Source organism: Theobroma umbraticum, unplaced genomic scaffold (assembly GCF_002168275.2).
Source record: "Theobroma umbraticum cultivar Fairchild unplaced genomic scaffold, ASM216827v3 scaffold_56.0, whole genome shotgun sequence".
Classification (NCBI taxonomy): Eukaryota; Viridiplantae; Streptophyta; class Magnoliopsida; order Malvales; family Malvaceae; genus Theobroma; species Theobroma umbraticum.
The window spans coordinates 6,723,021-6,739,505 of record NW_018397256.1 but is presented as its reverse complement, the minus strand read 5'-3'; the positions used below and the strand labels follow the sequence as shown (position 1 = coordinate 6,739,505).

Below are 16,485 nucleotides of genomic sequence, written 5' to 3'. Positions count from 1 at the left end.
TACAGTTTGAACTTCTTAAAAATATTTTCTTGTTATTTCCACTTCTCGCTTCTCTGGCTCCTTCCACACGCGTAGTTTTTTCGACTCTTTTCTTTTGACCATGTGTTGTTTATATTTTCTGAGTTTTAATCCCGTCCAGTAGGATAAAATAAAAAACGAAATCTCGTTCGTACTTCCCAATCATATTCCGCCACGCAATTTCGAAAAGGGTATTACCATTTACAAAGATTGATGAAATAGAAAATGTTTTTATTACTGTTTAGCTCCATCGAATGAAAAAGGAAACAATTACTGCTCAAATAATGTTTCCCACAAAATCTTTTCAGCTGGAAATGACTGCCGAAGCTACTAATACTTTCACTATAATTTATATACGAAAGCGATTAAATGAATTTTGGAAGCAAATCCTTTGATGATAATTTATAGAAGCGTAAAGCTTTTCAAATTCAAAAATGTCTTACAAAGTAATTTCCTTTTTAGGTAAATACAAAGATACAAAACAAATACTAAGAGCTAAACATGGAAGGATTATTGGCGCTTGTACTTGTACATGGAAGTTTCGTTTGTCTCAAGACAAATCCAGAATGTACCAGCCGGCTAGGCAAAAAAAAATTTTTTTTATTACCAATTTTATTTAATCAATATAGTATAAAATTAAATATATTTGTAATAAGGAATATAAAATTATGCCCATTTATTAATGTTAATATTAACTTTTAAACTGCTCATTTTATTTTGTTACATTTTTACTGATATTATCATAAAAAGTGAAAAATTTTTACAATAGTTAACTTATTAAATAATAAAAGATTTTTTTTAATTTAAAAAAAAAGAGAGATTTCAAACCTATTTTTTAAGTAACTATTGAAGTAAATGCTCAATTACAAGCAATAAAAATAATTATTAATTTCATTATTTAAACTCTTACAGTGGAATCAAATTTAGAAAAGTAAAAAAAAATTAACACACTTGTAAAAGAGTAATGACTTTGTAGAATTTAAAATTATCATTAAAACTTTAACATGGTATCCATGCACTCACAAATTTTAAGTGCAATTAACAGGTATAACTAACATTAATATAGGCATATAATTTAGCTTTAAAGCATTACTAGATTTGACAATAACATTTAAAAAATTCGAGTTTATGATCATTTTATGCTATTAATTTAAAAATATGAAAATATTTTAAAGATTTAAACTTGAAAGCTTATTCTTTTTTTATTGATCCAAAGCAAAGATTATTGCCAAGTAAGATAACCTATACATATAATATTAATTTTATGATAATTATTGTATATCATAGTCGTAACTAGTGAGTAGAATAAGAGAGTTCATTGTTGAATGTTTACGCTATACATGAATATGGTCACTACTCAGTTGGGGCTACTTTGGAAAGAGGGAAAACACATGCAGAGTCCAAATGACAATCAAATCCCCACGATCTTGCTTCTTACCTGAGGGATTCCTTTAAGAACACGGTAGGTTTTCTTTTCTCTTTTTTTTTTTTAAATTCTTTTGCATTTACTTCACAATCTTGACAGAGTGGGCAGAAAGGCGTGCGCCTGGGGCCTAGAGGAGCGCCCAGCTGCTTGCACAATCCAATCCAAGTTGTTTTATCGGATAATTACATATTTCACCCTAGAGTATACAAAATTATTTAATGCAATATTTGTACTAAAAAATATATACTATAATATGATACTCGAACTTTTATTCTGAAAATCTAAACATCATTAACTGAATTTGATGAAATATAATTAAATTTGAATCAATTTCAAATAAGAGGTAGTAATGTACGAAACGCTTTTGATAGATGATATGTTTTGATTGAACATTACACATAATTGAATTTTGTTAACAAAATTAGACCATGAAGTATTTTAATATAATTAACAGAATGAAAATTCATATGCCATGTTACTTATTTTATAGTGCAAATGTTATATTAAATATTTTCTATATTTTAGCGGTCAAATATGATATTATCCCTTTTTTTTATATTATTAATATTATTGATACATTGAACCCAAAGTGCAAAATGTTGGGTGAACAAATAGCAGTTGACTGCAAAAACAACAATGGGATTTTAATTCTAAAAGAGCTAATCATTTGAACTTTAAAAATGCTACAGCCGTAACAATGATGAACCTTAGCAGGATTTGGCATGCTGCAAAGTGGAAATCTGAGGTAAGACTTTTTACAGCTAATTTTACCAAGAGGGGAGAACATGGAGGCAATGGTCCCCGCTCCTACAATTACCTTCCCCCACCTAATCTCCTGCCATCCATTTCTGTTCGAAAATCATTGCCACTGCTGTGTAAACAAAAAGGGTAGCAACAAATTGATGAAAGCTGTGTTCTCATGTTCTACATTGAAGCTTTTGCTATCGGTCCATTACTGCGCGCCTGTAAAGGAGATGGGACTCATAATTAGATCAAAATTGGCTCTCAACTACTTTTGCAATTGGCACACAGGAATTTTCAATCCAGTTATTGTCACATATTTTGGAGTCAATATGGATGGACTCATAAATCATTATTTCTACTTATGAAACTCATTTATGACTCATGTGACTAGCAATTCAAAAATTAACAAAGAAAATGGTGTAACAGGAGCCACATAAAAGGCCAAAACATGGAGTTCTTTGGACGGTCACCGAATTCAAGCTCTGGGAAGTTTTTTTTTTTTTTGGTTATTTAAAGCAATGCCCTTTTTCCATGGCCACATGTTTTGTAAGTCCAAATCAATTCATTTTTCAAAATCTCCAGATTCCAAGTTCACATGTCAATAATTTGGAAGGACATCTACTTTTAGGGGAACCCCTTTTTTTTTCTGTTGGTGAACAACATCGGTTTGGATTCACCCCAAGGCATCAGAAACATGGAATTGAGAGATAAACGCCAAGTAGGCTTCAGGTCGCTTCAGTGTTTTGTCCCTTTTGTGACTCAGCTGCAAAAGAAAATAAAAGGGTATGTCGTCCCTTTTAACTGTATCAGCATTGGCGCTGCCTTTGTATGTGGCAGTCCACCGAGTGGAAAGGCTTGGACTGGGGATGGGGGGGTCCATTGAGCCTTATCCCCACACTGATTCAAGGCTCCTCTTTGTATCATAAAGTAGTTCAATTCCCATGAATTTTTGAATCTAGTAAAGTTGACACTTGACATTGCACCACAATCACCAAAAGGGAAAGGTATATGTTTGGTTCACATTAAATGTTTTTATCTCCTACTTTATTGAGGATTGTAAAGTAAAATCTCTTGCTTTTCGTGTTACTTTGAGGAAGCTTCCTGTCAAAACTTAGGTAGATTACATGGTTGTTATGGTTTAACTGATCTCAAGATATAAAATGGTGTGCAGCTCTGGTTAGCCCTAGTTAGTTTATTATTACTACTGCTAGCTTTCAGAATGGGTGTTTCTAATTTTGCAGGAGTTTAGAAACAACAAAGTGTAGTCTACCTAAGAGCCTGAGCAGTAATTGCTGTACTGTTTTGAAGTCGAACCATTTAAAAAATTGGGCTGCAAAGATTTTTTAAATTAAAAGAACATTTGAATAGGAAGAAGGCGCCGACGAGCAGAAATGGCCAACTTTTCTAGTGACATGAGCATGTGAACTCTACCCCATTTTTTTGACTAGGGGAAAGCTGAATAGTCACATATATGCAAGACAATAGCATGCTCTTCTCTTTCCAATAATTAGATAACTACTTCAAGCAAAACAAATATAAAAATAGAGAGCTTAGACCTTTATGGCCTTTGCTTGACAGTTATACCAGACTCAATCACATGTCAAACGGTAGAAAACAATAGTACTCAGAAACTGAATTCAGTATGTTGCATATATATGCACCATAGACGCAACTCATCTCAGGACCATCTTCATTTGTTTCTAAAATTTCACTTTACCTTCGCCAGAAATAAATACTTTTAGTGACAGGGAAAGACATTTTTCATATGGGATCTTATGGAAAGCTTGCGACTCGTGTTCTTGACACTGATGTTCCAGTCATGGTGGAGGTATTTGACACGTAGAGAGTTTAAACTGATGAGTTCAACAACTACTGAAGAAAAGAAGATGAACATAACAGGATAAAAGCCTTTTATATCTGCTTTTTTTGTTTTTATGATCAGTACATACTGATTATATACCACAACTAACAAAGTGTTGTTTGCAGATGCTGGAGTTAACTAAAGGAGCTACAGATCCTATTCCGCTAGGGAAGGTATATTTTGCCTCTTGTTCCATTTTCCCTCTGATTAATGTACGTGAAAAGGACAAGGATTTTTATGCCATACTCTGGGATCATGATTCATTCATGAATGGAATGTACAATGTTATAGGGAGCAGTATACTGGCAGCCACCTGAGCAGGCTCTTGAGAAGGTTAAGCAAATAGCATGGGAGCCTTCAACTAGCAATTATGGCACTCATGAAGGTCTTCCAGAGCTTAAGGATGCATTGACAAAGAAGGTACACATTTCTAGATATGCTCATAAAAATTTTTAATGTTCATAATTTTTCATATTAATCATTTATATATGATGGAAAAGAAGATTCACTCGGTGCGTAGTCCCTGAATATGACATAATAATCTTTAATGACTTGATAGTGCAAAGTACTTAATAAGATCGTTGTTTAATGTTGTTTTCAGTGTAGATAAATTTATACTTCCCTTCTATCAAAAACTTTTGTGCCTGCAGTTGTGCCAGGAGAACAAATTATGCAACTCCTCAGTCATGGTTACTGCAGGTTCAAATCAGGTAATTACTTTTTCTATCAACATGCGAAAGCAAAAGAAGAAAAACCCTGTCCTATAGCCACATTAATGCACAAAATACTACTGAAGGTCAGAACTGAAGTCTAAATTTTACCATGAAGACAAAATATGAAAGAAAGTACAAGGACAACATGTACTGAACAGTCCAAACAAAACTCTTGATATGCCACTTTAATTTGCATATTATAAACTCTTTTGACCTAACTTTAACAATCATAATCATGTAATCGTAATGAAAAAATTATTCATCAAGTGCTATTGTTTTGAAATCATAACAGCAATGTACTGTCTTTAGGACTGTCTTAGCATGTTAATTTCAATGTTTGGTTGTTCTCTTCCGTCTCTCACTCTAGACTGCTTCCTGAAATTTCTGAGGATTCTTCATTATTAGGGATTTTTAAATCTGGTGCTTACACTATGTGACGTTACGGACTCTGTGGTACTATTTGCGCCATACTTCTTCAATGCACACATGTCATTCCGGATGACTGGCATCACTAACATACTAGTTGGTCCCAGTAATCCCAAAACACTTCAGCCAGATGCAGGTTTGTAAGCCTGCATTACTCATATTTAATGCTATTAGTTTTCTAGAGTGCCTTTTCCAATATGAATATCATAAACTTGAGTTCACCTACCTTTTGCATGTCTTTTCATCATAAAACAGAAAGGAAGAAAAACAAAAGGGGGCCGGCTTCTGTCAGCAAACATTTCTTGTATAGTACTACTGAGTAGAAATGTGTTAACAATCTCTTGCAGATTGGTTGGAGAGAATTCTTTCTGAAACTAAACCAACCCCAAAGCTTGTCTCTATTGTCAATCCAGGAAATCCATCAGGAAACTGTATTCCAGAACCTCTTCTCAAGGTCTCTTTCTCTCTCTCACACACACGTGCACACACTGCACATAGTTACTGTGTCAATGAGAAGTATTCAATTTTCATTTATCCACTCCCATGAACTTTCTTAATTGCTTTTCTTGTTTCTACTAGAGAATTTCGGACATATGTAAAAAGGCTGGCTCTTGGCTTGTAGTGGATAATGCATACGAGTAAGTGCCTAACTTAATGTTACTAAAATGGTGTATATCCCAAGCCTCGATATACTAAAATGTTAACAAGCAAGCTCCTCATCATACACCCAGTAGATTCTCTAAAGACAAAATAATACAAAGAAAGTACTTGATTTTGAGCTAATTGATATGATGAATATGTTAACTAGTCTGATAAGTTTCCAACAGATTGAACCTGCCATAATTCTGGAATCAATATGAATAACCTCAACTCCTAATTCCACTCTGTCATTCTGTGATTTGATTTTAATGACTGACTAGTTTTCTCACTTATGTTTTCAGGTACTTTATATATGGAAGTTCAAAGCACTCTTGTGTTGAGGGAAACCATGTTATCAATCTATTTTCTTTCTCAAAAGCATACGGAATGATGGGGTGGCGAGTTGGATATGTAAGTAGAGTTTCAGCCATCAGTAGCCTATCTATTTATAACAATAAGCTAAGTGATTTTTATTGCAAAAAGAATGAAAACATATGCTACCTGGTTACGTTATTCCATGGAGCCACAAATTATAAATATTGTCTGATTTAAAGTAGACACCATGGCAGCTATTTTTATCGTGTGATACTAGGCTGGGTTACTTTCAAGCATTATTAGAGAAATAAGTTATGGCATAGAGAGTGTATCTGATTCTGATAGAATATTCTGGTTAAATGTTGAGAAAGTAGGCTAACAGTACTTTGTTGCATTCAGATAGCATATCCGTCAGAGGCAGAGGATCTTCGTATTCAGTTACTTAAAGTTCAGGATAATGTGGCAATCTGCGCTCCAATGATCTCACAGCATGTTGCTCTTTATTGCTTAGATGCCGGGCATGAGTGGGTCAAAAACAAAGTTAAAACACTTGCCAAAAACAAGGAACTTATCATGAAGGCTCTTTCTCCACTAGGGGAAGATGCAGTGATTGGTGGAGAAGGAGCAATCTACCTATGGGTAAAACTCCCAGAAAGATATCCCAATGACTATGAAGTTGTTAGCTGGCTTGCACGAAAATATGGAGTGGTGGTGCTTCCAGGCAGTGCATGTGGTGTAAATGGGTGCATTCGAATCACATATGGTGCAGTGATTGAAGAAAAATGTGATATTGCTGCAAAGAGACTAAGGAATGGGCTGGAAGAACTTGTGACATATGGCATGGTGGAGTAGCGATTCTGTTCAGAAAGCTCTAAACAGAAGGCGAGAAAATCTTTTCAGAATCAGAATGTGTCTTTCATGTTATGACAACATTTGGTTTCTTCTTATATTATATAACCATTATTAAGTGCTTTCTTTGACTTTCTAATTTTTCTTCTTTATTTTTCTCTGAGAGAAAAGATCAAGAGATTGCTGCTCTCATAAGTGAAAATTGGGTATTTTAGGTGTCTTAACAATTTTCCTTTTTACATTCATGAAGATAGCCGCTTTCCATTAGTAGTACATTGCAGTTGTATATCTTGAATCAGCTCATTCCTAAAAATGATACGAGAAAAAATGGAGCAGGTTCATCGGGCATGTTTGAGTTCAAACCTACTAATGAAACAGTCTACGACAGGCAACGCAAAACTCAAACAGCTTTACAATTCTGATCATGGAGGAGACCAATTCCATTATGTGTATAAATGTACAATCATTGTTCATAAATTAGAACTACCATCTTGGAAATTTCACACAAAATATATATGAGTTGCAAATGTAGAATGTTGAAATTGGTTACCAAGAATCCCTGATGTGAACAGTCTCTTTATGCATTCTTCCATTGAGGTAGCCTTTGAACCACAACCTAAAACCAACAATTGCAAAGATAGAGACTCATTAGATATCTTATTTAACACTGTATCACTGAGAAACTTTGCTTGAGTTGCTCAAACCATATGACAGCGAATAATTCTTTAGCAAGAACATTTCTACTATTTTGTTTTAAACAAATTAAAATTTGGTAATTTTTCAAACAAATTCCAGTGACTTTTTTAAAGTTTGCATACTAAGCATCCTATTGGTAATACATTTGCCATCCTACAAAACAAAGAGTATGCATGCCATAAATGCCTAACTTTTACTTGTTCAAGGGTTAAGTCATGATGCATAGAAGTTAACATCAGTGTTGTCAAAGAGGGAATCAAGTTCCAACTCACTCGTTGACTGGGGATAATTTCTTTTCAACTTATTATGAAAGTAAGGGTTATGCTATCTCTTTTTCTCCTTCTTCTATTTTAGAAGGGTATAGACCAAAAGCTACATGCATAATCCATTTTCTAGGAGTTTCTGCATGAGGAATCTATCCACAGACTGATTTCATTCTGGTAGCAATATATAGCATACTCCCATCATTTGCAGGCGAAAGACAACAGCAAGTAAAATAGTTTCTGCATCATACCTTGCCGGAGTTCTCCTTATTTCCCACAATGGTTTGACAAGCAAGCCTCCAAGATTCTGGTTTCTGCACATTAGAATTGTGGTTTTCAAACAATAGACAAATTACCAAGACAGATCTTATATTAAGGATAATTCCCAACCCCACCACAAAAAAAAAAAAAAAACCCAAAAACCAAAAGGAAAAAGAAAAAATAATGCCAAAGTAATGCTTGCAGAGGGACACATTTATAGACTCTTCTCGTTTTAACAAGTGTCTTCTGGCATTGTGGTATAATCCACAGAAAGGTTTCTTAAAAGTGATCACTAACCAATTTTTGAGACTGATATATATTAGTAAGTGTCATGAAAGAAAATACTATACTGAGAGAAGAAAGCATGCCTTCTTGAGATACCGACGTTCTGTATTGGTTCTTTCATTCAAAAGATCTTTCCCGTCAACAATCTGCAAAGAGCATTAAAGAGACCACAAATCAATTGTGATAAAAATTTGATGCTTTAATCAAAATGAAACAACCTACATTAAGCTTCTATCATTATTAGCAAAAAGAAAGTCAGAAAAAAAACTTATACTAATTGAATAAGAGGATAAACTATTAGAACTTAATTAATTCATACCTCTACAATGCAAGTTCCACAGCTTCCACCACCTCCACAGTTCATCACTTTCCCCTAATCTCAAATTTTCAACTTAGGAACATTAAAAAAAGGGATCAAAACCAAAGCGTATGAAAAAAAAAAAAAATCAAATAGTAGTTCCATTTTTCAAAGCAACTTACATAAGCAGCATAGAGCTCAATCTTGTTATCCAACATGATGTTTCTGAGCAACTTTTCTCCACTTATTGCTTTAGCTTTATCCACTGGATACGACCCATCATTTCCTGGATTCGGCTGCCACATTTCACCATCATCAATAGTTAAAATTCCACAACTTAAGACTTCTGTAAAATAAAATAAAATAAAATAAAAAGGGTTTCATCTTTTTGCTTTTGATTGCAAACATAGTAGTACCCCAATAAATTCCAGCTCGATTTCAGGCTTTTCTGTTGTAGTTGGAGAATTGGTTTCAGGAGAACTGGTGGCCAATGTAACAGAAACATGTCTCTTCCTAGGAATAAAGATAGTTGGGTTCCTGTAACTGTTGTTGTTCCATGTAAATCCTGTTGGTTGGGGCGTTATGCTAGTTAAGTTCAGGGAAGCCATTTTTTTTTCTGTTACTTTCTGTTACCCAGATGTTCTTTCAAATTCTCCCATTCTCCTCTACCCTCTGGGACGGTTGACTCGTAACGTTTTGGGCCTCAAGTGCAGTGGTAGTATGGTAATTTTGGCAAGCTCTCTAGATTGTGGCCAGCATTCACTGGGCTTCAAATTTGTCCAAACTCTTTGGGCCTTTACCCAACAACAAAGACAACCGCTTAAACCCACCTTAAACCTCTGAAATTCTTTGAGAAAAGCCGGAGCAAAAAATGAAGGCTCTCCTCTTCAGGCGGCAACGCCGTTTTCTTCTTCTGAATATTCATCACTTCCAAAAGCACTTCTTCTCTGATCAATCATGGCTTTCCAAAAAAGGCAACCCTCTAATCAAGTGGCCATCGCCTTCTTCCTCTCCCTGCAACCAACCTCACCCAATTCCCCATCCTACTTTCTCGCAAAGCAATTTCTCCATCATCTCCAATCTCCTCAAAAACCCAACCATTACCTCCGGGTCGTCTCTCGAGTCCGCCCTGGACCAAACAGGGGTCGACCCAGATCCCGGCCTTCTCCAAGCAATATTCGAATACTTTGATTCTTCTCCAAAGTTGTTGCATCATTTGTTTCTCTGGGCTGAAAAGAAACCTGGGTTTAAATCCTCTGCCACTCTGTTTGACTCGATGGTCAATGTTCTTGGTAAAGCTAGGGAGTTTGAGGACGCGTGGAGTTTGATTCTTGATCGGATTGGCGATGGAATGGAGGGTTCCACTTTGGTTTCTGTTAATACTTTTGTGATTTTGATTAGACGGTACGCTCGCGCAGGTAATTTCCTTGACATTTTGCATAAAAAGCTTGGAACTTGTTTGTGCCTGGAAGTTTGATAGAGCAATATTACTTGCCTCCCCGTTCTATTTCTGTGTCAACTATCTGCATTACTGACATGCGCTTTAATTTTTCAATGTATTTAAGGGTACGGTGTAGCAATTGGCTGATGACTTTGCAAATCCATAAATAAGATACTGGATTTGGACTAGTAAATTACGCGTTATTATCCTATTTTGCCAGCACATATATGTACTCCTCTCATGTCCAATTAACTATACATATGAAAATTATTATTGAGCCGGTTTACTATTTGCTTTTGTTTTCAATTTATTCTTATTTTTTGTTTTTTCTTTTCTATTCATTTTAGGCCTTAAGCAATAACAGAAGCACCAACCAAATGGAATATAATTTACTTTTATGGATATGTGATAACCTAAGCATATAAACACGCTTCTGAAGCTCTTAAACTTCCCAATTGGTGTATAGGATAATGATTCGTAGATTATTTCCACATCTGGTGGGGGCTAATAGCTCGCATAGAAGTTTTAGGATGAATAACGTTTTCCCTTATGATAAGAGTACAAGACTGGGTTGGCTTCTACTCTCATGAAGATGCTTAACATTTTAAAAGTTGACCAATTTGGACATGTATTTTGAAATGCAACATTTGAATTTGGAATAGTTTAGTCTTATTCTCTTTGTTGTAGTTTTTATTGTGGTTTCACTCTTTGTATGTTGTAATGCTTGTAGACTTGTGGTGCTCACCTGCTTATTTTTGAACCTGTCATATTTGCATGTTGTATGACATTTAATTGGTCTGCAGTTTGAGTGGCAAAGCTTGCATTTTATTGTTCTTTTGGAACTAGTGATGCTTATGCAGTGAAAATTCATGCAGGTATGCCTCAGCCTGCTATTCGTACGTTTGAATTTGCAAAGAGTTTAGAACAAATTTGTAATTCTGATGAGGAAACAAACCTGTTTGAAACAATGTTGGATTCTCTTTGTAAAGAAGGACATGTTAGGGTGGCATCAGAATACCTCACTAGAAAAAAGGAAACAGATCATGGTTGGGTTCCATCAATCAAAGTTTATAACATACTATTAAATGGATGGTTTCGGTCAAGAAAGCTGAAACATGCAGAGAGACTTTGGTTGGATATGAAGAAGGACGGTGTCTTACCTAGTGTTGTAACATATGGTACCCTTGTAGAAGGATACTGTACAATGCGTTGTGTTGAAAGGGCAATTCAATTGGTGGATGAAATGAAAGGAGCGGGAATTGAGCCAAATGCGAAAGTATATAATCCAATTATTGATGCATTGGGGGAAGCAGGTAGGTTAAAGGAGGCATTGGGGATGATGGAACGGGTATTTTTGAGTGAATCAGGCCCCAATATTTCTATGTATAATTCTTTAGTGAAAGGTTATTGCAAGGCCAGAGATCTAGTAGGGGCTAGTAAAATACTTAAGATGATGATTAGCAGGGGTTTCATCCCAACCCCTACAACCTACAATTATTTCTTTAGGTACTTTTCGCAATTCAGGAAAATTGAGGAAGCAATGAATCTTTATACAAAGATGATTGAGTCTGGTCACACTCCAGATCGGCTTACTTACCATCTTTTGTTGAAGATGTTGTTTGAGGAGGAGAGGTTGGACTTGGCAGTTCAAATCAGCAAAGAAATGAGAGCAAGGGGATACGATGGGGACTTGGCTACTAGCACCATGCTGATTCATTTGCTTTGTAAAATACATAGGTTTGAAGATGCTTTTGGAGAGTTTGAGGACATGATACGGAGGGGTATGGCTCCACAATTCCTTACTTTCCAGAGAATGAATGATGAGTTAAAGAAAAGAGGAATGACTGACATGGCAAGTAAACTATGTGATATGATGAGTTCTGTCCGTTCTTCCAAAAAATTGCCCAATACATATGGTGGAGATGAGAACACATCACGAGCAAGGAGGACATCCATAATGCGAAAAGCTGAAGCGATGTCTGATATGCTAAAGACATGTAAGGATCCAAGAGAATTTGTTAAGCATAGAACTTTATCTGAAAATGCTGTATCAAGTGCTGGCCGGTTGATTGAGATTATCAAGGAGCTACAGAGACAACTATGAATAGTTAAGGCCTAAGAGCTAGAGAAAAGGCTTCAAGAAATTTTGATGCAAGTGGTGTTGGATGACTTCTGTTATCTGCCAGGGAACTTATTGGAAATTGATTATGGAGAATTCAGTTTTGTGATTGAGATGGTATGTGATACACTGATATGAAAGCTCGTGTAACTTTAACTATAAGATCATCAGCTGTCTGATGAAAATGATAGACCACTTGTATACGGCACATATTGGGATGTGGGGGACACAATGATAGAAAAAGGATCCACAAGCTGGAGGATCCCAATTGAATGTGTTAAACTCTTGCTATCTATTTGAAGTTGACTTGGAGGAAATTTTGAGGTGGCAATTACTTAGGACCATCTTTTCTTTTGTCAGTTTTTGCTACTTCATTTTCAAAGATTGAATTCCAAATCTATATTTTTGGATCTGGAATTTGCAACACAGAGGACAGGCTGAATAATGATTTGAGAAGAGCTACTGCATGTGGAATTCAGGTAATATATAAATTATACTTGATTATTCTAAATTGCGTAATCCTGTTATTTACATATATGGGTTTTCCCCTTCCCTCACTTTAAGAAAATGAGAATAAAACAACTTTTCGAATAGTGATACTTTCTTTTAAGCTTGGCATACATAATCAGTCGATGATGCTTCAATAAACCAAGTCAGCTAACAACACCTTTTCCTTAAGTTTAATTCTCTAGATTTCTTTCCCAAACTTATATGTATTTCTTTTTTCCAATGTAACTGTTATACATATTAGATACTAAAAGTATTTGCTCTCTTTTGCTTTGTAAAATTTGGGCCCCATTACATGCTCAAAGTGGTGAGGTCTCTTTTAAAATTTTGGCCCTATATAGACAAAACAGTTACCTACATTACATTTTCAACTTGATGGGCCCTGTTAGCTTGTTTATATGAATTGTCCTTGCATGATGGACCCTTTGAGGAGGAAAGGCTCCATAATCATAGGAATTGTTCATTTCTTTCTCAAACTTTGGCCCAACAAAAAGAGAACCTGTCCTGACTAAACAAATTTCTTTGACAGGGATTATGTAGTCTCAGGTGGTTTTAGAAAATACATTAAGTAAAGCTGCCAGAAACTGGGCATTGGAAGCTGGTTTTACTTCACTTCTGCATTGTGCCTTTGACAGATTATGTATTCAATGTATCAAGCGTTTTTCTGTTATGCAATGTGCAACTGTAGAAAATGGGAGCTATTTAGGCACCTAGTAAGATATGGTTATTAACCTTGGCATTTCAGTAATTACCTTTGCTTATTATGATACCCATTGATGTTCATGTTTCCTGATTTGGTGCTCCGTTGTCAACATTTTGTAAGTTAGCAACTATTTAGCAATCACACTTTAATTTAGTAGCTCCAAATGGCCAGTCTCAGAAAAGGGGTTTTTAGCAGACCTTGTGTTTTCCTGCTCCCTGCTGGGTGCCTGTTGAATGTTGAATCATATTTTGTGCAAGGCATGTGTATGTGTTAGTATTTTGGATTTAGTATTTGAGAGAAAAGTTTACGGAGATGTATCCTGTTTAGGGTTTTCTTTTTACCTTTTGAAACATTGAATGCAAAAAATATAGGAGTGAGTAAAGTCCAAGGCATGTCAAAAGATCAGAAATACCACCTTATTGTTTTTATTATTCACTAAGTGGACTTTGTGTATATACTTCTGAACTTAGTGTATTGCGCGGTTTGAACTGATTTCATTGCATCTCGTCTTGATTACACTTTGGTTTCTGTTGTGTTTGCTATAGCTCTAATTCTGAGTTCATCAATCGGCATCGGTTGTCGTGTTATCATTAACATCATGTATCTGCATCACACTACCGAGGGTGAAATTTGGAGTATGTGATACGCAATGCGCGTGGGGTCTGAGGTCCCATTGAAAGACTTTGACAAAAACATAAGGTCCATGCAGGAATATTTGAAGGGTGCAAGAAACACCAACTGCTTACACATAGGGTAACTTATTCCTTCAATCCAAGATGTGATGGCTTATTATTGGTGGGGTTTGATTGCCACATGAATTTCATCACTGATTCCTCTTATCGTCTAAAAGATTTTCAAGGTTGCCTGCTACGAACAGCTGTAGGCTAATGATATCTCCCCCTAAATAATTTATCATAGTTGTGGGCAAATGCTGGACTTGTACAAATTATTAGTCTGGGATTTGATTGTCGTGGTTTGTATTGTATTAACCTAGCTAACTAATTGTGATGTGGATGTTACATCTGATGTTATTGAGGTTTGGTTTGAAAGGGATCAGATTGTACTACTGTCTACAGGAAAACGATGTAGATCTTTCAGGAATTGACACCCAACAATTTGAATTTGAATTTGGTTTAAGGGTTCTTACCTCTATTCAAAAAGTTAGTAATCAATATGCTTAGCTCAGATGATATTTAGTGATGATGACTAAAAGATTTAAAGCCGAGGTCTTGCAATGATCATAATTAACAAATAACCCAAATGAATGAATAAATTATCGGAGGGTGGATACCCCTTGTAAAGCAAGATTAGCTGCCTCATCTTGTATGTATTACTTTATTTAGAAACTTAATATAAATATATATAAGACAAAGCCTCTAACGAATAAGGAAAAAATCATAGTGAAGGGTCTGTTATCTTGACAAATAGATTATCTAACTTGATGTCATGTCTTATATGTTGGAAGATCAAAATGATAATAATATATATATATTATATTTTTTAATTTCCAAACTCAATGAATTTAAAAATATGCATTAATTTTGTTAAATAATATTTTACAAAATTAAGAAAAAGAAAAACGGAATAGCCATTGTCCGCAACCAAGCATATCAGAATGTTTAATTCCTTTATTAGGTTATGTATGGTCCTAGTTATAATGTGGGCACCCATGTGTTGATAGTAACGTCTAAATTCTAAGGAGGCAAATGTACAGAGCATACCTCATTTCCAACCAACAAAATAATCCTTATTATAGCCATTCCAACGTGTCATTAATGAGACTAAAAAATGACAAAATTTTTAGGTTGGTGAGGAGATGATTACAACCTTTGTTTCATTTGAGTTCCTATCTCCATAAATATCAGATGCAACCAAATATCCTCTCCTCTCTTTGCATAAATATCTCAATGTACACCTTGTGAGACCCGCAGCAACAATGTAGCTTGGTTTTTTTTTTTCTTTTTTTAATTTCATGCACATAACTAGTTCATTTTTTTTAAAAAAAAAATAAGAGTCAATTTAAAATTCTAAATTCTGAAAATTTGGAATTAAATATTGAGATGATAGGAATGCATTGATTAAATAAAGGTAAAATATTTTAAAATTTTTAAATAAATTTTTTTATTATATTTAATTAAATTTTACATTTATATTTTAAATCAAATAAATTTTATATTTAACGGTCGATTAATTATTATTGATTAAAGTATTATTTTTCATTTTATATTATATGATACTGATATAATACATTAACATATTATTAAAGATAAGTATCGATTAATTTCGGTTTTGAAAAAATTAAAACTGACCAAATCAATACTCTAGGATGATTGAGCAAAGTCAATCGGTCATAATGAATAATCAATCAAACCATATCAACCACGGTTAGATTGGTTAACGAGGCTCACTTTTTGCATAAAGTTGAGCTATTAAGGCTAATTTTACCTTATAAATAAATGGGTAAGAAAGGGTAAGGAGGGTAGATGGGGCACGACGATGGCGGGAGGTAAAGCAGTAGATGACCAGTGAAGATGAGAGGGGAGGGTTTTTAATTTTAGGAGCTCTTCAGTCTAGGGTTTGAACTTTGAAAGAACGCCATCGATATCGGGGAGGGGGATGTGTATGAGGGAAAGAAAGGGAATTAATGAAGGCCCAAATTGGAATTCCCCCTCTCTCCATATATTAAAAATAATTAAAAATTAATCTTCGATATGCACTTGAACATTTAATTCACTAGTTAGTTCATTATCTACCTACTTAAAGAATAGGGTTTAAATCTCCCTTCTTCAATTATAAAAAAAAATTAATCTTCGATTTTTTAGTTAATTCGGAGAAGGAGGGAGGAGAGCCCCTGGCAACCGAACCAATTAGCTAAGGAAATCGATTGCCATGACTGACATTGAATAACTTACTTATTTAGG

General features: G+C 35.0%; 3 protein-coding genes across 3 annotated transcripts; 2 read left to right on the top strand and 1 right to left on the bottom strand.

The window, feature by feature from the left end:
- The first annotated feature begins 3,748 nt into the window (after positions 1-3,748).
- Positions 3,749-7,258, top strand: LOC110411600 (aromatic aminotransferase ISS1-like). Its single transcript, XM_021421828.2, has 9 exons — positions 3,749-4,016; positions 4,175-4,222; positions 4,341-4,469; positions 4,700-4,759; positions 5,168-5,324; positions 5,536-5,642; positions 5,768-5,826; positions 6,130-6,238; positions 6,542-7,258. Exons 1-9 carry the CDS (start codon positions 3,954-3,956, stop codon positions 6,992-6,994), a joined length of 1,185 nt encoding a protein of 394 aa, XP_021277503.1. The 5' UTR covers positions 3,749-3,953; the 3' UTR covers positions 6,995-7,258.
- A 121-nt stretch (positions 7,259-7,379) lies between these two features.
- Positions 7,380-9,439, bottom strand: LOC110411601 (2Fe-2S ferredoxin-like superfamily protein). The gene is made up of 6 exons (XM_021421829.1): positions 9,211-9,439; positions 8,977-9,090; positions 8,816-8,869; positions 8,580-8,642; positions 8,202-8,264; positions 7,380-7,607 (listed from the first exon to the last, which is right to left on the bottom strand). Exons 1-6 carry the CDS (start codon positions 9,400-9,402, stop codon positions 7,569-7,571), a joined length of 525 nt encoding a protein of 174 aa, XP_021277504.1. The 5' UTR covers positions 9,403-9,439; the 3' UTR covers positions 7,380-7,568.
- A 226-nt stretch (positions 9,440-9,665) lies between these two features.
- LOC110411670 (uncharacterized) lies at positions 9,666-14,668 on the top strand. Its single transcript, XM_021421927.2, is given in 4 exon segments — positions 9,666-10,212; positions 11,111-12,316; positions 12,319-12,833; positions 13,391-14,668. Coding segments are annotated over 3 exon segments (1,782 nt in total). The 3' UTR covers positions 12,348-12,833; positions 13,391-14,668.
- The last annotated feature ends 1,817 nt before the right edge of the window (positions 14,669-16,485 follow it).